The sequence below is a fragment of the Mustelus asterias genome, chromosome 17 (genome assembly GCF_964213995.1).
Source record: "Mustelus asterias chromosome 17, sMusAst1.hap1.1, whole genome shotgun sequence".
NCBI classification, from domain to species: domain Eukaryota; kingdom Metazoa; phylum Chordata; class Chondrichthyes; order Carcharhiniformes; family Triakidae; genus Mustelus; species Mustelus asterias.
In genome coordinates this window covers 15,087,002-15,113,693 of record NC_135817.1, presented here as the reverse complement: position 1 = coordinate 15,113,693, position 26,692 = coordinate 15,087,002, and the positions used below count along the sequence as shown (strand labels likewise).

At 46.2% G+C, this 26,692-nt stretch overlaps 1 protein-coding gene across 1 annotated transcript in view; it reads left to right on the top strand.

The window, feature by feature from the left end:
- LOC144506132 (phosphorylase b kinase regulatory subunit alpha, liver isoform-like) overlaps window positions 1-26,692 on the top strand; it is a 1,103,981-nt gene that overhangs the window by 1,039,891 nt on the left and 37,398 nt on the right. The window contains exons 20-22 of the mRNA XM_078231960.1: window positions 1,036-1,221; window positions 15,600-15,688; window positions 24,402-24,538. Coding sequence (XP_078088086.1) covers window positions 1,036-1,221; window positions 15,600-15,688; window positions 24,402-24,538 — 412 coding nt within the window. The remainder of the gene's footprint in view (window positions 1-1,035; window positions 1,222-15,599; window positions 15,689-24,401; window positions 24,539-26,692) is intronic.

Genomic DNA, 26,692 nt, shown 5'->3' with positions numbered 1-26,692 from the left:
GCACAGGAACAGGCCCTTTGGCCCTCTGGCCAATGCACCAGTTCAGGCCCTCTGGCCAAACCAGTTCTGTATCCATCTTGCCAGGTCTCCTCTGATGCCTTGTGACTTCACCTTTCATAACGTCTACCAAAGCCTTGTCAAAGGCTTTACTGAAGTCCTTGTATAGAACATCCACTCCCTTTCTCTCATCTATCATCTTTGTCACTTCCTCGAAAAACTCGATCATGTTAGTGAGTGCTGCCTATCACTAATAAGTCCATTTGTTTCCAAATCTGAGTAAATCCTGTCCCTAAGAATCTTTTCTAATAATTTCCCTACCACTGACGTAAGGTTCACCAGCCGATAATTTCCTGGATTATCCCTGCTGTCCTTCTTAAACAATGGAACAACATTGGCTATTCTCCAGTCCTCTGGAACTTCAACTGTAGCCAATGAGGATACAAAGATTTCTGTCAAGGCCCCTGCAATTTACTCCCTTACCTCCATCAGCTTTCTGGGGTAGATCATTTTACATGGGAAGCCAACAGTGAAGAATAACTATCATTTCATGAAATAGCCACTGGCACAAGGAAGGAGTCTGGGCATGCCACCTTTCTTGAATGAAACAAAAACATGGCAGACAGTGGTTCCCTGGCACATTGTGCATGGCAAAACCTTGAGCAATCAGGAGTCAACTTCCCAACCAGTTAGCATCCCTTTTGTTGTGCAGTATAAATTGATGCTCCCTTAGAGATTTGCCATTGTGAATGTGTCAGGATGAAAATCTTTGATTGCTTTTACCACTGCTATGAGCTGGAGTCTTTTAGGAAGTTAACCTTGTATGCATGGACAAGTCTTGGGTTAGGATCTAACTTCTGGATAGAGATCTCAAGGAGGCCTGATGTGGAGAATCGATTAAGATCCGACAAGTGATAAATCAAAAGATTAAAAAATATTCCTTTTGAGTTTGCAAGAATGTGTCTATTCTGCTTCCTGTTGAAGAATAGTCTGAATGAGACCATTTCTAACTTGTGGCTGCTATTCTTTGTTTTTCAGACACAGTTGATAGTCAGGATGAACTGGTGCAGTATATAAACCATTTGCTGCAAAGCACGACCCCTGTGTCAAAGAGACTACCTCCGACATCCAAAAACCCAGGGATGCATCACGTGTTTGAGGCTCAGCATACCACACGGGACATTATATCAATGGTGGCCAAAGCAAAAGGACTGGAATTACCAAGTAATCAAACCTTACTATTTGAAGAATGAGAGAGTTGCTCTACGTTTGTCAATTTCAGCGGAGACCATAAACATTTGATGAAACTGGAAAATCCAGATTCTTAAGCAAAAGATGAAGCCAAAAGGTTCACCATTTAAATCAAAATAATGTTATTGCACAGAAATAAAATAACACAGTTACTAATAACTATCTAATATAGTCAGTTACATTCAAGATAATTAAAGTTTAGTGAACACAATTGCATGTACTTTAAACCAAACTTCTTCAGATAAATTTCCTTCCACGCACATTAGACTTCCACTCCAGAACACTCAAGTTATTCCACTTTCTAGAAATTGGGGGAGTAACTGTCTGCCTGAGTACTATACCAAAGATTTGTTTGAGAGTTGAGATTTGCTGGGCTTTCTACTTACCTATTTACCTTCAAATCTCCTCCAACCTCCCTACGGTTTCAGCCTTCTTGTTCTGAAGTTCTTTAACTCTGAAGACTTGCCTGTTGGAATTCTTGACTGTCCCAGAGGTTGAACACTAGAATTTTAGCTACATTCCAGTTTGCTTAAACTAAAGTGTTTGAAAGAGATATGCCCTCCAATAAACATCTTGTTTATCATTTGCTTTTCAATTGTTTACCTCCCAGGCAGCTTGGTCACATGATCAGTTCTTGTAACAAGGTTTTTTAATAAGACACCACCTTCTAAAGAAAACTAATTCTTAAGGAGACCATCACCCCAACATAATGTGTGTTTTTATTTTCTCAAAAGCACATTGTACATCGAGCACATTTATTTTGCAATTGTTTTTGTGAGATATTTGGAGAGGTTACTGTATATAAGGTCTAATTATAACCCTTCCTGCCAAGCAACTAAATTGGTCAATGTGCCTTATTCACACTGATCTCTCTTTTTCTCTCTCTCTCTCTTTACTTAGATTGTGATTGTAACCTGTTCTGAGTGATAGAGAAGGGAGTTCCGTAAGGTTGTGTAATCAGTTTCCCATGCAGCTTGAGAGGATGAGTTAAGATTCCAGAGCCTTATGTTGCAAAGATTTTGTTAGTTTGCCACTTCCCACTACTCGATGAGATCCCCTCATCCTTACACAACTCTTTTATCCTATCTTCTACACACAAAGACACACGTAATACATACCGACACACACAGACACACATAGAAAGAATGACAGACACATAACTCACATACAGACGCACTTACAGAGAGCAAGAGGCACACGCACATTCGCACTGAGGAAGAGACAACCACACGTGTGCGCATGCGCACAGACAGGCATACACACTCACACTGAGAAACAGGGCTGGTAGTGTCCTCCCATGTTTTTTTCATGGTGACATGGAGTCAGGGCTGCTGACTCTAGAAACAGGCCTGAAGTGGAAGCACAGGCTGGCAGATGCCAAGGAAGGCAGGTTAAATGACACCTTCCCAGTTCTGTAGATGGAAGGTCCCCAGCCCCTTTCCGCACACACTCACATACATACATGTACACACGCAGACGTGCACACATACACATATGTACGTGTGTATGCACATACACACATATACAGACACATGCACACATAATGACACATATACAGACACTTAAATGCACATACCGGCACGCACGTTTTGATGTGATTTGATTTATTATTATCACGTATTGGTGTACAGTGAAAAGCATTGTTTTTTGCATGCTATACAGACAAAGCATATTGTACATAGAACCATAGAAAATTACAGCTCAGAAACAGGCCTTTTGGCCCTTCTTGGCTGTGCCGAACCATTTTATGCCTAGTCCCACTGACCTGCACTTGGACCATATCCCTCCACACCCCTCTCATCCATGAACCCGTCCAAGTTTTTCTTAAATGTTAAAAGTGACCCCACATTTACCACTTTATCCGGCAGCTCATTCCACACTCCCACCACTCTCTGCGTGAAGAAGCCCCCCCTAATATTCCCTTTAAACCTTTCTCCTTTCACCCTTAACCCATGCCCTTTGGTTTTTTTCTCCCCTAGCCTCAGCGGAAAAAGCCTGCTTGCATTCACTCTATCTATACCCATCAAAATCTTATACACCTCTATCAAATCTCCCCTCATTCTTCTATGCTCCAGGGAATAAAGTCCCAACCTATTCAATCTCTCTCTGTAACTCAGCTTCTCAAGTCCCGGCAACATCCTTGTGAACCTTCTCTGCACTCTTTCAACCTTATTTACATCCTTCCTGTAACTAGGTGACCAAAGCTGTACACAATACTCTAAATTCGGCCTCACCAATGCCTTATATAACCTTACCATAGCACTCCAACTTTTATACTCAATACTCCGATTTATGAAGGCCAATGTACCAAAGGCACTCTTTACGACCCTATCCACCTGTGACGTCACTTTTAGGGAATTCTGTACCTGTATTCCCAGATCCCTCTGTTCAACTGCGCTCTTCAGAGTCCTACCATTTACCCTGTATGTTCTACTTTGGTTTGTCCTTCCAAAGTGCAATATCTCACACTTGTCTGCGTTGAACCCCGTTTGCCATTTTTCAGCCCATTTTTTTAGTTGGTCCAAATCCCTCTGCAAGCTTTGAAAACCTTCCTCACTGTCCACTACACCTCCAATCTTTGTATCATCAGCAAATTTGCTGATCCAATTTGCCACATTATCATCCAGATCATTGATATAGATGACAAACAACAATGGACCCAACACCGATCCCTGCGGCACACCACTAGTCACAGGCCTCCACTCAGAGAAGCAATCCTTCACAGCCACACTCTGGCTTCTTCCATTGAGCCAGTGTCTAATCCAATTTACTACCTCCCCATGTATACCCAGCGACTGAACCTTCCTCACTAACCTCCCATGAGGGTCTTTTCAAAGGCCTTACTGAAATCCAGGTAGACAACATCCACCACCTTCCCTTCATCCACTTTCCTGGTAACCTCCTTGAAAAACTCTAATAGATTGGTCAAACATGACCTACCACGCACAAAGCCATGTTGACTCTCCCTAATAAGTCCCTGTCCTATCCAAATATTTGTAGACCTTATCCCTTATCACACCTTCCAATAACTTGCCCACCACCGACGTCAAACTTACTGGCCTATAATTTCCCGGATTTCTTTTGGAACCTTTTTTAAACAATGGAACAACATGAGCCACCCTCCAATCATCCGGCACCTCCCCTGTGAATACTGACATTTTAAATATGTCCGCCAGGGCCCCTGCAAGTTCAACACTAGCTTCCCTCAAGGTCCGTGGAAATACCCTGTCCGGTCCTGGGGATTTATCCACTCTGATTTGCCTCAAGACAGCAAGCACCTCCTCCCCTTTAATCTGTAAAGGTTCCATGACCTCCCTACCTGTTTGCCCTATTTCCGTAGACTCCATGCCCGTTTCCTCAGTAAATACGGATGCGAAAAAACATTTAGTATCTCCCCCATCTCTTTTGGTTCCGTACACAGTCTACCACTCTGGTCTTCAAGAGGACCAATTTTATCCCTCACTATCCTTTTGCTCCTAACATACCTATAGAAGCTCTTTGGATTTTCCTTCACTCTGTCTGCCAAAGCAACCTCATGTCTTCTTTTAGCCCTCCTGATTTCCCTCTAAGTAGCTTCTTGCACTTTTTATACTCCTCGAGCATCTGATCTGTTCCTTGCTGCCTGTACATTTCATACAACTCTCTCTTCCTCCCTGGTGCCGGGGTACTGGATGTCTCCGAGAGGGTAGGAAGCATATTTAAAAAGGAAGGTAGTCAAACGGATGTGATTGTACACATTGGGGGAAATGATGTAGGTAGGAAGAGCAGGGGGGTCATACGAGAGAAATTCAGGGAGTTGGGTGCTAGGCTAAAAAGTAAGACCTCCAGTGTAGCAATCTCTGGACTGCTCCCGGTGCCTAGTGCAAGTGAGGTTCGGAACAGGGAGATTCTACAGTTGAACGCGTGGCTAAAGGACTGGTGCAAGAGGGAGGGTTTTAAATTCATAGATAACTGGGAAATCTTCAAGTCAGGATGGCAACTGTACAGAAAGGATGGGTTACACCTTAACTGGAAGGGAGCAAATATCCTGGCTGGGAGTTTTGCTCGAGTGTTTCGGCAGGATTTAAACTAGTGTGGCAGGGGGGTGGGGAACAAAACAGGAGGTCAGTAAATACTGAGGCTGGGGTCGAGCTGGGGGCCAGGGCAAGGCTAGCTAAGAAGAGGAGCACTCTGGAGGAGGAGGACCTGACTGGGCCTGGAGGTCTGGAGTGCATCTGCTTCAATGCGAGGAGTGTAACGGGTAAAACAGACGAACTTAGGGCCTTAATGCTTGTGCGGAATTTGGATGTGGTTGCGGTGACGGAAACTTGGTTAAAAGAAGGACAGGACTGGCAGCTAAATATTCCGGGGTATCAGTGTTTTAGGCGAGACAGAGGAGGGGCTAAAAAAGGTGGGGGAGTAGCGATATTAGTTAAGGAGCATATTACCGCGGTGCAGAGGGTAGACAACTTAGAGGGGTCATGTACTGAGTCGCTGTGGGTGGAACTCAGAAACAGGAAGGGTGCAGTCACTATGCTGGGGGTGTACTACAGACCACCCAACAGCCCACGGGAAGTGGAGGAAAGGATATGTCAGGAGATTCTGGATAGGTGCAGAAAACATAGGGTTGTTGTAGTGGGGGACTTTAATTTCCCTGGCACAGACTGGAAAGTGCTTAGAGCTGGGGGACCGGACGGGGAGGAATTTGTAAAATGCGTACTGGAAGGTTCTTTGGAACAGTATGTAGATAGCCCGACTAGAGAGGGGGCTATACTGGACCTAGTTCTGGGAAATGAGCCCGGTCAGGTCGTCAAAGTTTCGGTAGGGGAACATGTGGCAAATAGTGACCACAACTCTGTTAACTTTAGGATAGTAATGGACAAGGATGAGTGCTGTCCTACGGGCAGGGTGCTAAATTGGGGGAAGGCTGACTATAGCCGGATTAGGCAGGAATTGGTGGATGTTGATTGGGAGAGGATGTTCGAGGGTAAGTCCGCGTCTGGCATGTGGGAGTCTTTTAAGGAACTATTGATAAGGCTGCAGGATAGGCATGTGCCTGTAAAAAGGAAAGATAGGAAAGGTAGGATTCGAGAGCCGTGGATAACCAGGGAAATTGAGGATCTGATTAAAATGAAAAGGGAGGCGTACGTTAAGTCCAGGCAACTGAAAAAAGATGGAGCTCTGGAGGAATACAGAGAGAGTAGGAAAGATCTCAAACGGGGAGTTAGAAGGGCAAAAAGAGGTCACGAGATGTTCTTGGCAGGCAGGATTAAGGAGAATCCTAAGGCATTCTATTCATACGTTAGGAACAAAAGAGTTGTCAGGGAGAAAATCGGACCTCTCAGGGACAAAGGAGGGGAATTATGCTTAGAACCCAAGGGAATAGGGGAGATCCTAAATGAATACTTTGCATCGGTATTCACGAAGGAGAGGGGTGTGTTAACCGGGAGTGTCTCGGAGGGAGGTGTTGACCCGTTAGAGAAAATCTCCATTACGAGAGAGGAAGTGTTAGGTTTTTTAGGGAACATTAAAACTGACAAAGCCCCAGGGCCTGATGGCATCTATCCTCGACTGCTCAGGGAGACGAGAGAGGAAATTGCTGGGCCTCTGACGGAAATCTTTGTCGCTTCTTTGGACACGGGTGAGGTCCCTGAGGATTGGAGGATAGCGAATGTGGTCCCGTTGTTTAAGAAGGGTAGCAGGGATAACCCAGGAAATTATAGGCCGGTGAGCTTGACGTCCGTGGTAGGGAAGTTGTTGGAGAGGATTCTTAGAGACAGGATGTATGTGCATTTAGAACGGAACAATCTCATTAGTGACAGACAGCATGGTTTTGTAAGAGGGAGGTCGTGCCTTACAAATTTGGTGGAGTTTTTTGAGGAAGTGACAAAAACGGTTGATGAAGGAAGGGCCGTGGATGTCGTCTATATGGATTTCAGTAAGGCATTTGACAAAGTCCCACATGGCAGGTTGGTTAAGAAGGTTAAGGCTCATGGGATACAAGGAGAAGTGGCTCGATGGGTGGAGAACTGGCTTGGCCATAGGAGACAGAGGGTAGTGGTCGAAGGGTCTTTTTCCGGCTGGAGGTCTGTGACCAGTGGTGTTCCGCAGGGCTCTGTACTGGGACCTCTGCTATTTGTGATATATATAAATGATTTGGAAGAAGGTGTAACTGGTGTAATCAGCAAGTTTGCGGATGACACAAAGATGGCTGGAATTGCGGATAGCGAAGAGCATTGTCGGGCAATACAGCAGGATATAGATAGGCTGGAAAATTGGGCGGAGAGGTGGCAGATGGAATTTAATCCGGATAAATGCGAAGTGATGCATTTTGGAAGAAATAATGTAGGGAGGAGTTATGCAATAAATAGAACATAGAACATAGAACATAGAACATTACAGCGCAGAACAGGCCCTTCGGCCCACGATGTTGCACCGACCAGTTAAAAAAAAAAAAATGGCAGAGTCATCAGGAGTATAGAAACACAGAGGGACCTAGGTGTGCAAGTCCACAAATCCTTGAAGGTGGCAACACAGGTGGAGAAGGTGGTGAAGAAGGCATATGGTATGCTTGCCTTTATAGGACGGGGTATAGAGTATAAAAGCTGGAGTCTGATGATGCAGCTGTATAGAACGCTGGTTAGGCCGCATTTGGAGTACTGCGTCCAGTTCTGGTCGCCGCACTACCAGAAGGACGTGGAGGCATTGGAGAGAGTGCAGAGAAGGTTTACCAGGATGTTGCCTGGTATGGAGGGTCTTAGCTATGAGGAGAGATTGGGTAGACTGGGGTTGTTCTCCTTGGAAAGACGGAGAATGAGGGGAGATCTAATAGAGGTGTACAAGATTATGAAGGGTATAGATAGGGTGAACAGTGGGAAGCTTTTTCCCAGGTCAGAGATGACGATCACGAGGGGTCACGGGCTCAAGCTGAGAGGGGCGAAGTATAACTCAGATATCAGAGGGACGTTTTTTACACAGAGGGTGGTGGGGGCCTGGAATGCGCTGCCAAGTAGGGTGGTGGAGGCAGGCACGCTGACATCGTTTAAGACTTACCTGGATAGTCACATGAGCAGCCTGGGAATGGAGGGATACAAACGATTGGTCTAGTTGGACCAAGGAGCGGCACAGGCTTGGAGGGCCGAAGGGCCTGTTTCCTGTGCTGTACTGTTCTTTGTTCTTTGAAGGGGGGGAGGTTTAACACAGATATCAGAAGGACATATTTCACACAGAGGGTCGTGGGGGCCTGGAATGTGTTGCAGGGCAAGGTGGTGGAGGCGGACACACTGGGAACGTTTAAGACTTATCTAGACAGCTATATGACCGGAGTGGGAATGGAGGGATACAAAAGAGTGGTCTAGTTTGGACCAGGGAGCGGCGCGGGCTAATTGTTCCTTGTTTCTCGTTTCAAGGCTTCATTCTATGATCATCTTGCTGGTGCCAGTACAGAGCGAGACTGCAGATAGTTGGGAACCTGTCTCGGGGGCAGGGAATTCATATGGTGTTCATGGAAGTGGAAATGACTAGGGTTGGGAAGCATTTTCCGATCAGGGCCATTGTGATCTCCTGGACTCGTTTCGATCGCCTCAGGGGGTCGGAGAGGAATTTCCCAGATTTTTTTTTTCCCCATATTGGCCCTGGGGTTTTTCACTCTGGGTTTTCGCCTCTCCCTGGGGATCACATGGTCTGGAATAGGGGGGTGGGGGTGAGTTAATAGGTTGCAATGAACAAAGCATCGTAGCTGAGAGGGACAGCTCGGTGGATAGGATATTGGTATGTAGATAGGCTGGAAAATTGGGCGGGGATCCTGGATTCAGGATTCAATCCTGGACCGGGGAGCGGCGCGGGCTTGGAGGGCCGAAGGGCCTGTTCCTGTGCTGTATTGTTCTTTGTTCTTTGTTCTTAATCAGTGTTACAATCTCCCTCGAGAACCAAGGTTCCTTATTCCTATTTACTTTGACTTTAATCCTGACAGGAACATACAAACTCTGCACTCTCAAAGCTTCTCCTTTTGAAGGCCTCCCACTTTCCATTTACATCCTTACCAGAGAACAGCCTGTGCCAATCCATACTTCCCAGATCCCTTCTCATTTCATCAAATTTGGCCTTTCTCCAGTTCAGAACGTCAACCCGAGGACCAGCTCTATCCTTATCCATGATCAGGTTGAAACTAATGGTATTATGATCACTGGATCCAAAGTGTTCCCTCACACTCACATCCATCACCTGCCCTACCTCATTTCCCAATAGGAGATCCGATATAGCATCCTCTCTAGTTGTCACCTCTATATACTGATGTAGAAAATTCTCCTGAACACGCTTTACAAACTCTACCCCGTCTAAACCTTTAACAGTATGCAAGTCCCAATCTATATGTGGAAAATTTCAAATCCCCTACTATCACAACTTTGTGTTTCTTGCAGTTGTCAGCTATCTCTCTGCTGATTTGCTCCTCCAATTCTCGCTGACTATTGGATGGTCTATAATACAACCCCATCAATGTGGTCATACCTTTCCTGTTTCACAGCTCCACCCATAGGGCCTCTGTAGACAAGCTCCCTAATCTATCCTGCCTGAGTACCGCTGTAACATTTTCCCTGACTAACAATGCCACCCCCCACCTTTTATCCCTCTGCCTCTATCCCGCCTGAAACATTGGAACCCTGGAACATTGAGCTGCCAGTCCTGCCCCTCTTGTAGCCAAGTTTCACTAATAGCTATAATGTCATATTTCCATGTGTCTATCCACGCCTTCAGCTCATCTGCCCTCCCCACAATACTCCTGGCATTGAAATAGACACACCTCAAAAGGTTATTTCCACCACACTCAACCCTTCCATTTGTGATTTTGCTTGAACTAACCTGTCTTTTTACCCCTGCTCCACTATCTGCTCTGGCACTCTGGTTCCCATCCCCCTGCAAATCTAGTTTAAACGCTCCCCAATAACACTAGCAAACCTGCCTGCAAGTATATTGATCCCCTTGTAGTTTAGGTGTAACCTGTCTCTCTTGTACAGGTCCCACCTGCCCCAGAAGAGGTCCCAATCATCCAAGAATCAGAAACCCTGCCCCCTACACCAGTTCCTCAGCCGCGTGTTCATCTGCCCAAGCATCCTACTCCTACCCTCACTGGCACGTGGTACAGGTAGCAATCTTGAGATTACTACCCTCGAAGTCAACATAGAGAAGGAAAGGAGAGGGTGTAGAATGTAGTTTACAGTCGTAGCTAGAGTGTAGAACATAGAACATAGAAAAAATACAGCACAAACAGGCCCTTTGGCCCACAAGTTGCGCCGGTCATGTCCTTACCTACCTAGGCTTACCTATAACCCTCAATCCTATTAAGTCCCATGTACTCAGCCAGAGGTCTTTTAAAAGACCCTATCGAGTTTGCCTCCACCACCACTGACGGCAGCCGATTCCACTCATCCACCACCCTCTGAGTGAAAAACTTACCCCTGACATCTCCTCTGTACCTACTCCCCAGCACCTTAAACCTATGTCCTCTCATAGCAGCCATTTCAGCCCTGGGAAAAAGCCTCCAACAATCCACGCGATCTATACCTTTCAACATCTTGTACACCTCTATCAGGTCACCTCTCATCCTTCGTCTCTCCAAAGAGAAAAGACCGAGCTCCCTCAGCCTATCCTCATAAGGCATGCCAACCAATCCAGGCAACATCCTTGTAAATCTTCTCTGCACCCTTTCAATCATTTCCACATCCCTCCTGTAATGAGGCGACCAGAACTGAGCACAGTACTCCAAGTGGGGTCTGACGAGGGTCTTATAAGCTGCACCATACGCCGCCTTAACCACCTCCTCTACCTGCGAGGCCAATTTAAGAGTCCTATGGACCCGGACCCCAAGGTCCTTCTGATCCTCTACACTGCTAAGAGTCTTACCCTTGATATTATACTCCTTCATCCCATTTGACCTTGCCAAAATGGACCACTACACATTTATCCGGGTTGAAGTCCATCTGCCACTTCTCCGCCCAGTCTTGCATCCTATCTATGTCACGCTGCAGCTTCTGACATCCCTCCAACCTATCCACAACACCACCAACCTTCGTGTCGTCAGCAAACTTACCAACCCATCCCTCCACTTCCTCATCCAAGTCATTTATGAAAATGACAAACAGCAAGGGTCCCAGAACAGATCCCTGGGGCACTCCACTGGTGACCGACCTCCATTCAGAAAAAGACCCATCTACAACCACTTTCTGCCTTCTGCAGGCAAGCCAGTTCTGAATCCACAAGGCAACAGCCCCTTGGATCCCATGCCCTCTCACTTTCTCGACAAGTCTTGCATGCGGGACCTTATCGAACACCTTGCTGAAGTCCATGTAAACCACATCTACCGCTTTTCCTTCATCAATGTGTTTAGTCACATTTTCAAAGAACTCCACCAGGCTCGGAAGGCACGATTTGCCTTTGACAAAGCCGTGCTGTCTACTTTTGAGCATACTAAACTTCTCTAAATGTTCATAAATCCTGTCCCTCAGGATCTTCTCCATCAACTTACCAACCACTGAGGTTAGACTCACCGGTCGGTAATTTCCTGGACTATCCCTATTCCCTTTCTTGAATATAGGAACCACATCCGCAATCCTCCAATCCTCCGGAACCTCTCCAGTCTCCATCGACGATGCAAAGATCATCGCCAGAGTCTCTGCAATCTCTTCCCTCGCCTTCCACAGTAACCTGGGGTACATCCCATCCGGTCCCGGCGATTTATCTATCTTGACGCTATTCAAAATTTCCAACACATCCTCTTTCTTAATGGCCACATACTCAATCTTTTCAGTCCGCCTCAATCCAGTAGTACAACCACCCAGGTCTTTTTCCACCTTGAATACCGAGGTAAAATATTCATTAAGCACCTCTGCTATTTCTTCCGGTTCTGTACAGACTTTCTCACCTTCACCTTTTATAGGTCCTGTTCCTTCACACCTCATCCTTTTACTCTTCACATATTTATAGAAACCCTTAGGGTTCTCCTTAATCTTACCTGCCAAGGCCTTCTCATGACTCCTTCTGGCTCTCCTAATTTCTTTCTTAAGTCCCTTCCTACAAGCCGTATACTCATCTAGATCCCTATCATCGCCTAGCTCTCTGAACCTTTTGTACGCTTTCCTTTTCTTTCTCACTAGGTTCAACGCAGCTTTCGTGCACCACAGTTCCCGTAACCTACCAACACCTCCCTGTCTCACCGGAACGTTGTCATGCAGAACTCCAGACAAACATTCCTTGAAAATCTGCCACCTTACTTCAGTACTTTTCCTTGAGAATGCCTCCTTCCAATTTACGCCTCTAATCTCCTGCCTGATGGCTTCATATTTCCCCTTACTCCAGATAAACACTTTCCTAGCTTGCCTGATCCTATCTCTTTCCAATGCTAGCGTAAAGGAGATAGAGTTATGATCACTATCCCCAAGATGCTCCCCCACTGAGTGATCCGACACCTGTCCAGGCTCATTAGCCAGTACCAGATCGAGTACAGCCTCTCCTCTTGTAGGCTTGTCCACATGCTGTATCAGGAAACCTTCCTGAACACACCTAACAAACTCCTCCCCATCCAAACCCCTTACCCTAGGGATATTCCAATTGATGTTTGGGAAATTAAAGTCTCCTGTCACAACAACTCTGCTATTCCTACATCTCAGTAAGGAGTCTAACAACACCAGGTTAAAGTCCAACAGGTTTATTTGGTAGCAAACGCCACTAGCTTTCGGAGCGCTGCTCCTTCGTCAGGTGAGTGGGAGTTCTGTACAGAAACAGGGCATATAAAGACACAAACTCAATTTACAGAATAATGAATAATGATTGGAATGCAAGTCTTTACAGCTAATCAAGTCTTAAAGGTACAGACAATGTGAGTGGAGAGAGCATTAGCACAGGTTAAAGAGATGTGTATTGTCTCCAGACAGGACAGCCAGTGAGACTTTGCAAGTCCAGGCAAGTTGTGGGAGTTACAGATAGTGTGACATGAACCCAAGATCCCGGTTGAGGCCGTCCTCATGTGTGCGGAACTTGACTATCAGTCTCTGCTCAGCGACTCTGCGCTGTCGTGTGTTGTGAAGGCCGCCTTGGAGAATGCTTACCCGAATATCAGAGGCCAAATATCAAATAAACCTGTTGGACTTTAACCTGGTGTTGTTAGACTCCTTACTTGTGTTTACCCCAGTCCAAGCCGGCATCTCCACATCATTCCTACATCTTTCCAGGATCTGTTTCCCTATCTGTTCCTCAACATCCCTGTTACTATTGGGCGGCCTGTAGAAAACACCCAGCAAAGTTATCGACCCCTTCCTGCTCCGAACTTCCACCCACAGAGACTCCGTAGACAATCCATCCACGGCTTCCACCTTCTCTACAGCTGTGACACTATCCCTGATCAGCAGTGCCACTCCTCCCCCCTCTTTTGCCTCCTTCTCTATCCTTTCTGAAACATCTGAAACCCGGCACCTGAAGTATCCAGTCCTGTCCCTGTCCCCAAGTCTCCGTAATGGCCACCACATCACACTTCCAAGCATCGATCCACACTCTAAGCTCATCCACTTTATTCACTACACTCCTGGCGTTAAAATAGACACATCTCAAACCTTTGGTCTGCGCTCTCCCCATCTCCATCACCCGTCTATTCTCCCTCTTACACTGTCTGCAATCCTTCTCTATTTGCGGGCTAACCTCCTCGCTTTCAGTCACCTCATCACGATTCCCTCCCCCCAACCTTTCTCGTTTAAAGTCTCCCCAGTAGCCTTAGCCAACCTTCCTGCCAGGATATTGGTCCCCCGGGATTCAAGTGCCACCCGTCTTTTTTATACAGGTCACACCTCCCCCTGAAGAGGTCCCAATGATTCAGGAACCTGAATCCCTGCCCCCCGCTCCAGTCCCTCAGCCACGCGTTCATCCTCCACCTCACTCCATTCCTGCTCTCACTTTCCCGTGGCACAGGCAGCAATCCTGAGATTATTACCTTTGCGTTCCTCCTTCCCAACTGTCTACCTAACTCCCTATGTTCTCTTTTCATGAGCCCTTCCCTCTTCCTACCTATGTCAGCGGTACCAATATGTACCATGACCACTGGCTCCTCTCCTTCCCACCTCAGGATATCTGGGACGCGATCAGAGACATCCCGGATCCCGGCACCAGGGAGGCAGACCACCATCCGAGACTCCCGTCTGCCTCCGCAAAAACGCCTGTCCGACCCCCTTACTGTTGAGTCCCCGATTAATACTGCCTTCCTCCTCCTTTCCTTAGCCCTCTGAGTTACAGGGCTGGACTCTGCTCCAGAGACACGGCCACTGCTGCTTCCCCCAAGTGGGCTGTCCCCCCCAGGAGTACTCAGACAGGAGTACTTATTGTTCAGGGGCACATCCACCGGGTGCTCTCTATCACCCGAGCTTTCCCCTTCCTGGACGTTACCCACTTGTCTGCCTCCCGTGGCCCTGGTGTGACCACCTGCTGATAGCTCCTGTCTATCACCTCCTCATTTTCCCTAACAAGACGAAGATCCTCGAGCTGCAGTTCTGGTTCTCTAACATGGTCCCTTAGGAACCGCAGCTCGACATCACAGATATGGTCGGCCGGGAGGCCAGGAGCCTCCAGGACCTCCCACATCCTACATTGGGAACAACAGACTGGCCTCACACTCATAATTTCCCTTCTTATTTCAAGGAACACAGAGAAATGTACTTAAGAATTAAACGTACCCCGCCTCGCCCTTTCCGCCTAAGCCCTTAGAGCCAAAGCCCTCCAGCTCTCAGCCCTTCTCACTCCGCTGCCCGCTGGATACTGCGGACTGCTTTTTAAACCTCCCGCGCGCTTAAAAAAAAAACTAAATCCTTCCCAGGGGCGGCCTACTTCCGTTTTTCAAATTTAAACTACTACAACAAGAAGCCCCGCGAAAAAGTAAGTATAAATAATCAATTTCTTACCCGTTGAGAAATGTTACATGTTGAGAAAGATCAACATGTACATTCATGCACACAGACACATACACACAGATGCACATCCACACACTTAAACTCTGAATTACTTGACTTTATCCTGGGTTGAGTATGATTCAGTTTTATTATAAATGAGTTAATTGTTAATGTATCCAAATCTGACATCTTGTGTCAGTTGAGAAATAAAAACAATGATAAAAATAGGAAATGCTGAATAAACTTAGCCACTCCAGGAGAGAATTAACATTTTGAGTTCAATCAATCAATTCAGAGATTCCAGCTCCCCACCATCCACAGGACTTTGCTCTTATTTTATTGAGAAATGGGTGTAATATTGAAGCAGATACCAGCAAGGTGTAAATACTGCTTTGAAAATGTTGTCTAATCCGATTTTCTGAATATCGACTCTGATTTTTCACACAGATCTCTCCATGTACTTGCCTGTTAAACTTCCAATTATTCCACAGAAAGCTCCTAATTTATTGAAAATACCAAAATCACAGCCAGTGAAGGTGAGTGTTCAAAAGCGTTTAAAATGTTGTTTAATGTGTCTCGATGGGTTGACATTTTTTAAAAAATAGAAAATAATTGGGCCAGATTTGATCAAAGAAATCGTGAAGACGCATGAAAAGTTCCCGAATCTAAAGTGCGCCATCTAATATTTACTGCCACCTCGAATCATAGAATCATACAGTGCAGAAGAGGCCATTCGGCCCATTGAGTCCGCATCGACACATGAGAAACACCTGAACTCCCACCTAATCCCATCTGCCAGCACTTGGCCCATAGCCCTGAATGACAAGTGCTCATCCAAGTACTTTTTAAAAGGTGTGAGGCAATCCACCTCTACCACCCTCCCAGGCAGCACATTAAAGACCGTCACCACCCTCTGGGTAAAAACGTTTTCCTCACCTCCCTTCTAAACCCCCTGCTCCTCACTTTGAATCTATGTCTCCACACAACTAACCCTTCAACTAAGGGGAATAGCTACTCCTATCCACCCTTTCCATGTCTCTCATAACCTTGTACACCTCAATCAGGTCGTCCCTCAGTCTTCTCTGCTCCAATGAAAACAACCCAAGCCTACCCAACCTCTCTTTATAACTTAAACGTTCCATCCCAGGCAGTATCCTGGTGAATCTCCTTTGCACTCCCTCCAGTGTAATCACATCCTTCCGATAATGTGGTGACTAGAACTACACACAGTACTCCAGCTGTGGCCTCACCAAAGTTCTGTACAACTCCAACATGACTTCCTTGCTTTTGTGATCTATGTCTCTATTGATAAAGGGATATCCATATGCCTTTTTCACCACCCTACTAACATGCCCTTCTGTCTTTTGAGATCTGTGGACAAACACACCCTTTGTTTGATAGGCCAGGAGTGTGGAATCCGGGATGTGCAGGTTAGAACAGTTATGAGCAAGTCTGCATTTGGTGGATTCGTTTGGATAGCTACCCTTTTGGAGAAATGAAGTACCCCATTGGATCTGGTCCCAGGATACTTTTGGGGTAGCCTCAGGTGCCTTTTGGGGGTGGTAATGTGCCCTTTGAAATTGCTTAAAGTAGGCATAATTGTGCATTAAAAAAGTGCATAAACTCATTACTGTCTAGCTCATTGGAACTGTCAACAGACCTGTCAAAATTAACTGCCAAAGTTGTCAGAAGCACCTGTCAAAGGGAGGTGTCAAAGCATTTAAAAGTCCTACCCTTTAAATCTTTGAAAAAAATGTCTGGAATGCTTTTTTAAAAAATGATTGCTTGCTATTTCACTCTCTGTTGACATAAGGCTGAAGGTTTCTGTTACTGGATTACTGTTGCACGTCTGATGTCACAACCACCCATTATCATGATAGGGTGCTTGCCATTTAGGGTTTCATTGACAGCTACAAATGGTTATAGACTCTTTGATGTGGGATGTATTCCAATGCTTGTTATAAGGGATTGTGAACTTGAATCATTGTTTATAAAACTTTATTTAATGGAAGGGATACAAATGTAGTAAATAGGTTATGAATGCAAGTGATTTTTTTTCAACATAAAATCTGCAGTAGACACTTGGAACCTGATTTGATCTTGGAGTCAGACAGTACAGAAGCAACCCTCCAGCCCATCAAGTCTGCACCGACAAAACTACACAAAATCTACACTAATCCTACTTTCCAGCGCTTGGCCCATAACTTTGAATGTCATGATATTTGAAGTGGCCATCCATGTATTTATTAAAGGTTGTGAGGTTTTTTTGCCTCTACTACCCTCCCAGGCAGTGCATTCCAGACTCCTACCACCCTCGAGATGTACACATTTTCTTCAAATTCCCTCTAACCTTCTGCCCCTCACCTTAAAATTATAGAAACAGGCTCTTCGGACCCACAAGTTGTGCCGAACATATCCCTACCTTTTAGGCCTACCTATAACCCTCCATCCTATTAAGTCCCATGTACTCATCCAGGAGTCTCTTAAAAGACCCTATTGAGTTTGCCTCCACCACCACTGACGGCAGCCGATTCCACTCGCCCACCACCCTCTGTGTGAAAAACTTCCCCCTAACATTTCCCCTGTACCTACCCCCCAGCACCTTAAACCTGTGTCCTCTCGTAGTAACCATTTCCACCCTGGGAAAAAGCCTCAGAGTCCACCCGATCTATGCCTCTCAACATCTTATATACCTCTATTAGGTCTCCTCTCATCCTACGTCTCTCCAAAGAGAAAAGACCGAGCTCCCTCAACCTACCCTCATAGGGCATGCCACTCAGTCAAGGCAACATCCTTGTAAATCGCCTCTGCACCCTTTCAATCTTTTCCACATCCTTCCTGTAATGAGGCGACCAGAACTGAGCACAGTACTCCAAGTGGCGTCTGACGAGGGTCTTATATAGCTGCATCGTTATCCCTGGACTCCTAAACTCAATCCCTCGATTGATAAAGGCCAGCACACCATACGCCTTCTTAACCACCTCCTCCACCTGCGGGGCCGATTTTAGAGTCCTATGGATCCGGACCCCAAGGTCCTTCTGATCCTCTACAGTACTAAGAGTCTTTCCCTTTATATTGTACTCCTTCATCCCATTTGACCTGCCAAAATGGACCACTACGCATTTATCTGGGTTGAAGTCCATCTGCCATTTCTCCGCCCAGTCGTGCATCCTATCTATGTCCCACTGTAACTTCTGACATCCCTCCAGACTATCCACAACCCCACCAACCTTCGTGTCATCGGCAAACTTACCAACCCAACCCTCCACTTCCTCATCCAGGTCATTTATGAAAATGACAAACAGCAAGGGTCCCAGAACAGATCCCTGGGGCACACCACTGGTGACCGACCTCCATTTAGAAAAAGACCCATCTATACACACTCTCTGCCTCCTTTGGGCAATCATGATGTGGAGATGCCGGTGTTGGACTGGGGTAAGCACAGTAAGAAGTCTCACAACACCAGGTTAAAGTCCAACAGATTTATTTGGTAGCAAATACCATAAGCTTTCGGAGCAATGCTCCTTCGTCAGAAAGCCAGTTCTGGATCCACAGGGCAGCAGCACCTGGGATCCCATGCCCTCTCACTTTTTCGAGAAGCCTTGCATGGGGGACCTTATCGAACGCCTTGCTAAAATCCATATAAACCACATCTACCGCTTTCCCTTCATCAATGTGTTTAGTCACATTTTCGAAGAACTCCACCAGGTTCGTAAGGCACGATCTGCCTTTGACAAAGCCATGCTGAGTATTCTTGAGCATACTAAACCTCTCTAAATGCTCATAAATCTTGTTCCTCAGGATCTTCTCCATCAGCTTACCAACCACTCAGGTTAGACTCACCGGTCGGTAATTTCCTGGGCTATCCCTATTCCCCTTCTTGAAAATAGGAACCACATCCGCAATCCTCCAATCCTCCGGCACCTCTCCCGTCTCCATCGATGACGCAAAGATCATCACCAGAGGCTCTGCAATCTCTTCCCTCGCCTCCCACAATAACCTGGGGTACAACCCATCCGGACCCGGCGACTTATCTATCTTGATGCCATTCAAAGATTCCAGCACAACCTCTTTCTTAAAGTCCACATACTCAATCTTTTCAGTCCACCGCAAGCCCACAGTACATCCACCCAGGTCCTTCTCCTCTGTGAAAACCGAGGCAAAATACTCATTAAGCACCCCTGCCATTTCTACTGGTTCCGTACAGATTTTCCCGCCTTCACCTTTTATAGGCCCTATTCCTTCACGTCTCATCCCTTTACTCTTCACATATTTATAGAACGCCTTAGGGTTTTCCTTAATCCTACCTGCCAAGGCCTTCTCGTGACCCCTTCTGGCTCTCCTAATTTCCTTCTTTAGTCCCTTCCTACAAGCCGTATACTCATCTAGATCCCTATCTTCACCAAGCTCTCTGAACCTTTTTTACGCTTTCCTTTTCTTCTCGACTAGGTCCCACACAGCTTTCGTGCACCACGGTTCCTTTAACCTACCAACTCCTCCCTGTCTGCTCGGAACGTTGTCCTGTAGAATTCTAGACAGACATTCCTTGAAAAACTGCCACCTCTCTTCAGTACATTTCCCCGAGAATACCTCCTTCCAATTTACTCTTCTAATTTGCTGCCTTATGTCTTCATATTTCCCCTTACTCCATATAAACACTTTCCTAGCTTGCCTGATCCTCTCTTTTTCCAATGCAAGCATAAAGGAGATAGCGTCATGATCGCTATCCCCAAGATGCTCTCTCACTGAGAGATCTGACACCTGTCCAGGTTCATTGGTCAGTATCAGGTCAAGTACAGCCTCTCCTCTTGTAGGCTTGTCCACATGCTGTGTCAGGAAACCCTCCTGAACACACCTAACAAACTCCTCCCCATCCAGCCCCCTTACCCTAGGGATATTCCAATCTACGTTTGGGAAATTAAAGTCTCCCATCACAACTCTGCTATTATTGCAACTCTCCAGGATCTGTTTCCCTATCTGCTCCTCCACCTCCCTGTTACTATTGGGCGGCCTATAGAAAACTCCCAGCAAAGTGATCGACCCCTTCCCACTCCGAACTTCCACCCGCAGAGACTCTGTAGACAATCCCTCCACAGCATACACCTTCTTGACAGCTGTGACACTATCCCTGATCAGCAGTGCCACTCCACCCCCTCTCTTGCCTCCCTCCCTGTCCTTCCTGAAACATCTGAATCCCGGCACCTGGAGTATCCAGTCCTGTCCCTGAGACATCCAAGTCTCCGTAATGGCCACCACATCACACTTCCAGGCATCGATCCACGCTCTGAGCTCATCCCCTTTATTCACTATACTTCTGGCATTAAAGTAAACACATCTCAATCCTTTGGTCTGAGCTCTCCCCTTCTCTATCCCCCATCCATCCTCCCTCTTGCACCGTCTATAACCCTTCTCTGTTTGCGAGCTAACTTCCTCGCTCCCAGTCACCTCGTCTCGATCCCCTCCCCCCAACCTATCTAGTTTAAACTCTCCCCAGTAGCCTTAGCGAACCTTCCCGCCAGGATATTGGTCCCCCTGGGATTCAAGTGCCACCCGTTTTTTGTGTACAGGTCACACCTGCCCCTAAAGAGGTCCCAATGGTCCAGGAACCGGAATCCCTGCCCCCTGCACCAATCCCTCAGCCACACATTCATCCTCCACCTCACTCCATTCCTGCCCTCACCTTCCCGTGGCACAGGCAGCAATCCTGAGATTACTACCTTTGCTTTCCTCCTTCTCATGCCCCCTCATTATTCACCCTTCAACTAAGGGGAACAGCTGTTCCTTATCCACTCTGTCCATATCCCTCCTAATCTTATACACCTCAATCAGGTTCCTCCCTCAGCCTTCTCTGCTCTAAAGAAAACAATCCAAGCCTATCCAGTCTCTCTCCATAGCTCTCATATTCCATTCCAGGTAATATCCTGGCGAGTCTCCTCTGTACCCTCTCCTGTGCAATCACATCCTTCCTATAGTGAGGTGACCAGAAGTACACACAGAATTCCAGCTGTGGTCTCACCAAAATTTTGTACAGCTCCAACATTACCTCCTTGCTCTTATAATCTATGCCATGACTGATAAAGGCAAGGGTCCCGTATGCTTTCTTAACTACACTGTTAACCTGCTCTGCCGTCTTCAGGGATCTGTGGACAAGCACCCTCAGATCCCTCTGTAACTCTGAGCTTCATAGTGTCCTGTCATCCATTGAGTATTCCCTTATCTTGTTATTACTTCCAAACTGCATCACCTCGCACTTCTCAGGGTTAAATTCCATCTACCACTGATCTGTCTAGTTGACCAATCCGTCTCTCTCTTCCTGCAACCTAAGACCTTCTTCCTCACTATTAACCAGCCTGCCAATCTTTGTATCATCCACTAACTTACTTGTCATCACCCCACCCACCCCCCCCCCCCCACATTCTCATCTATATCATTTATGTATAATCACCAATAATAAAGGACCCAGTAGGGAGTCTCACAACACCGGGTTAAAGTCCAACAGGTTTATTTGGTAGCACGAGCTTTCGGAGTGTTGTTCCTTCATCAGGTGAGTCATCAGGACTCACCTGATGAAGGAGCAGCGCTCCGAAAGCTCGTGCTACCAAATAAAGTACCAAATAAACCTGTTGGACTTTAGCCTGGTGTTGTGAGACTTCTTTCTGACCTACCACCAAGCCAGCTTTGGATTCAACTTGTCCAGTTACCCTGGATCCCATGTGCTTTTACTTTCTTTATCAGTCTCCTATGTAGGACCTTGTCAAAGGCTTTACTGAAATCCATATAAAGTACAACAACTGCACTTCCTGATCCATACACCTGATCACCTCCTCAAAAATTCAATCAAATTTGTTAGGCATGACCTCCCTCTGACAAAGCCATGCTGACTCTTTGTCCTGAAAAGTATTGAGTACATCGGACATGTTGGACGTGTTATATTGTGGCTGTTACAGCATCGTCAATAGATTTTAGGCTTATTTAGGAAGAAAAGGCATTTATTTATGAGAGAAACTTTGGGATAGGAGGTTTATGCAGCATGAAGGCTGCCCTGGGACAGAGCCCAGTTCTACATGTTTACAACACATGGTTCCAGAAGTAAAATACCTGAGAGGACTCTCTCTCTCTCCAGTATGATCACTCACCCTCAGTTCCCCTTGGTCCCTTGAGTCAGGTGACCCCCTACTGCTGCACTCTCTGAAAGTGACAGATACCACATACACATAGGACCTCCTTCTCAACCTCTTCTAGAAGACCACTAGCAGGCTCCCTCATAACCTCCCCTTTCCTGAACCTTGTGATGCACAAAACCGTCCAGAAATTCCTCCCCCTGCCTGATATTGCAGAGTGTCTCCAACTCAAACTTGGGATCAACAGCTATGAGCCACAGACCTTTCCAGCCGATGTTGGAATCACGGATTGTCTGGTTGTCCCCAAATCCAACAGTCCTGACACACAGTCTGCCCTGCCACCACCTCCTGCCTTTATTCATTTATTGGTAAGAGGGACACGTTGTTTGCTCTCTGCACAACACGGAATAAAATATTTCTGGGCAGTCTCCCGGGGCTTTGCACTCGAGGAATCAAAACGAAATCTTGTCTTGAGATTGAACGGGATTAGTTTGCAATGATCATTCGATCCCAGCTAAGGGCTCGGAGCATCGAGCAAGGTTAACGGTGAGGGGGAAATGTAGTGAAAGTCCAGAGACCAGGGACCTGACGGGCAGGTAGGACGTAGTAGGTATGAGTGCAGGAAGGGATCCAGTGTGGTTAGAGAGAGCAGAGGAGAGGGAAGGTCCAGCTGTTTTTAGTGTGGAACAGGAAAACATTGTGCAGTTTTGTTCTCCATATTTAAGGAAGAATATACTTGCATTGGAGGCGGTACAGGGAAGGTTCATTGGTCCCTGAGATGAGGGATTCGAGACTGAATAAATTGGATCTATTTTCTCTGGAGTTTAGAAGAACGAGGTGTTCTCATTGATAGGGTGAACACTGAGGGAGTGGTTGTGACAATCTCAGGACAAGGGGCTGATCATTTAGGACTGAGATGAGGAAGAAGGTTCTTCACTCAGAGAGTTGTGAATCTTTGGATTTTTCTACCCAGAGGGTTGTGGATGCTCTCTTGTTGAATATATTTTAAGGCTGGGATAGACAGATTTTTGGCCTATCAGAGAATTAAGGGATATGGGGGGTGGGCAAGAGAATGGAGTTGAAATCCAAGATCATGATTATATTGAATGGCAGAGCAGGCTCAATGGGCCGAATGGTATGCTCCTACTGCAGTTTCTTGTGTTCTTATATTCATTATATTCTTGCTTTTATCCTGTGTTCTTATATTCATCTTATGGTAAATAGTTGGCACCTTATGGGGAGAGGGCACCAGAGGCACAAAACAGATGGGTGAGAATATGCTGGGGACAACTGGTGAAGAGTGGAGTTGGAGGGAAGGAGGGAGAGAGGCTGACAAAGGAGACATCATATTTGCTGAGTGAGCGTTCAGAAAATGGGCAAAACAGCAGTGGAGTAGAGTAGAAAATCCTACATCAAGGCATAAAATATTTACCTCTCTAATCCCTCTAACCTACGCATCCTGGGACACAGGGGCAATTTAGCATGGCCAATGCACCTAACCTCCACATCTTTGGACTGTGGGAGGAAACCGGAGCACCCGGAGGAAACCCACGCAGACACGCGGAGAACGTGCAAACTCCACTCAAACAGTGACCCAAGCTGGAAATCAAGCCCAGGTCCCTGGAACTGTGAGGCGGCAGTGCTAAACACTGTGCTACCATGCTGCCTGGTGGAAGAGTGGAGTTGAAGGGAAAGAGACAGAGAGACCGACAAAGGGAGACATTATATTTGCTGAGTGAGCATTCAGAGAACGGGCAAAACAGCTGTGGCGTAGAGTAGAAAATCCCACATCAAGGCATAAAATATATCTTGCGCATTAAAATCACAATCTTTAAAGTTACCTTTTGGGTAAACCTTTACCTTTTGGGTCAAATAGTAAAATTCAAAACACTTGTAGGTACTTCCGTTTCCTCACACAGTCCAAAGATATGCGGGTTAGGTTGATTGGCCATGCTAAATTGCCCCTTAGTGTTAGGGGGATTAGCAGGGTAAATATATGGGGTTATGGAGATAGGGCCTGATTGGGATTATTGTCAGTGCAGGCTTGATGGGCCGAATGACCTCCTTCTGCACTGTAGGGATTCTATGACTTGCACAAGAAAACAATCGTATTTCTTCTTTGAAAAAGTTGGATCATCGAGTGGATCTCAGCTTGCCCAAGGATTCTCATGGTGAGATTGATATTGCATCATTAGTTGAACAACTGAAAGAATGCCACACAGTCCAAGACCAGGCCGACATTTTATACATTCTGTACATCATTAAGTAAGTGAAATTCTGAAAAAGTTTCAATCTATAAAACTGCGGTTTTTTAAATTCAATATTAACTTCCATTCGGGATCTTCATGTTTTAATAGTTAATGATGAATTGATGTAATGTGTTCCTTTATTGCCTCACTGAAAGAACGACACAAACATTCTTGGGTTTTTCTGAATTTTCTGAGGAGAGTTATCAAACAAATGTGGCACTGAGCCACCAGAGGAGACACTGTTGATTGCAAAAATTTCAATACCTCTGCTTGCGAACAAATGGCGAGAAAAATAAAAGTGTTTGTCTCTCTGCAACAAATAAGAAGTCGCACAACACCATCTCATCTCTGTAACAACTACAACTATGTTGAATTTGACCATATTCTGATGGGTTTTGGATGAGTATATGCTCCAGTCTGTGGAGCAGGGCTTCAACCCACAAGCTTCGGATTCGGGTGAGAGGAATATGGCTCCGACAACATTTGCACCATTTGTCACAGTAATAAGTAGCTACATTGATATGAATCCACTTGTCTGGGCCAGGGAATGCTTCAGGCTTCTTTCCGATCTCAATGCTGCACAGCCGCCCACCATCATTTATTAAAACTTTCAAATAAAATGTGAGGTGTTGTAGCTGTTACATTTAAATAAATTGATGCAGATTCTGTCTGCGCTTTTTGTTCTATTTTACCTAAACTCTTTAAAAGTGAAAATCAGATTGAAGCAGCGATACGGGAGGCTATTTGTGGTGTTAGTATAAAGGATATTTCTATATTCCAGCTACAGATGGAAAGATGATGGAGCTATCCTCCATTGCCAAATTAAAATTGAAGGATTTTTTTTTTAAATCAACTCTGCCCTGGTTTATATACAGTGGAAATCCGAGTCACATGTCAGAGAACTGAACTAAGCAAATCCTGGGCTGTGTGTCAAAGTGAGCTGGGATTTGTTTGGATTATATTGTCCTCAGCACTGATTTATATTGGCCAACCCTTTAAAGCTCTCATCACCTCACCCATTTGTTTGCTGTTTGGGATTATTCTAGCTATTTCCCGGTTGTGTCACATCAGAAATTGTAAGCACTGCCAATGCTCACGCGTCTTTCGCAAGAGTCTTGTCTGCAGTAATGGAAAATAGCATTGTGCGAAACAGTCTGTCAATGTCCCTTTGGGGTCCACAACCTCAAACCAAACTACCACTAGCAGGTAGGAGATCCCTCTCGCCCTGACTGCCAGTGAGGAGCAGGGGAATGGTAACTTAGTGGTAATGTTACCAGATTCTTACATCAGAGAACCGGTGGGTAATTTAGGCATATCTGGGGCTTTCGCCGGGTGCCAAGCTGTCAGGCTGGGGTGAGGGGTGTGGGTGTGAAGCGAGTTGAGGTTTGACAGACTGTGGTTGGGGGGGGGGGGGGTGGGGGTGCTGCGCCAGGGGCTAAATCCTGAGGGGGTCCCCCTCCAAAGAGCCCATTAGTAAGGGACCCATCCTTGTTTGCCAGCAGCTCACACAAGGAATTCTATTGAGCTGGCATTGAATCGCCACATGCTAGGCTGAAAGAACAATACTCAAAGTTGCAGATTTAACTCCAGAACAATATCATTTAATCTGCCATGCTGGCTAACTGCTGAACCTGTGCTATCTAACCTTCCCGCTCCCCAAAGTCATGTGAGTCATTTATTGTACCTTACCGTTTGTTATCTGAGTACAGTGTCATATCTAATGCTCAAATCCACACACACAATCAGCTATCATCAGGACCTCCCTCCCACCAAACACATGTCCATGGTCTTCTGCTTGGTGTGTATCGTTTACTCCATCCCTTACTCAACATTTTCCAAACCATAGAACCATAGAATCCCTACAGTGCAGAAGGAGGCCATTTGGCCCATCAAGTCAACACCAACTCTCCGAAAGAACATCTTATCCTGGCCTACACCCCTAACCCTGTAACCCCACGCATTGGGCGGCATGGTGGCACAGTGGTTAGCACTGATGCCTCACAGTGTCAGGGACCAGGGTTCAATTCCGGCCTTGGGTGACTGTTTGTGTGGATTTGCTCCAGGTGCTCCGGTTTCCTCCTACAGTCCAAAGATGTGAAGGTTAGGTTGATTGGCCATGCTTAATTGCCCCTTAGTGTTACAGGGATTAGCAGGGTAAATGCGTGGGGTT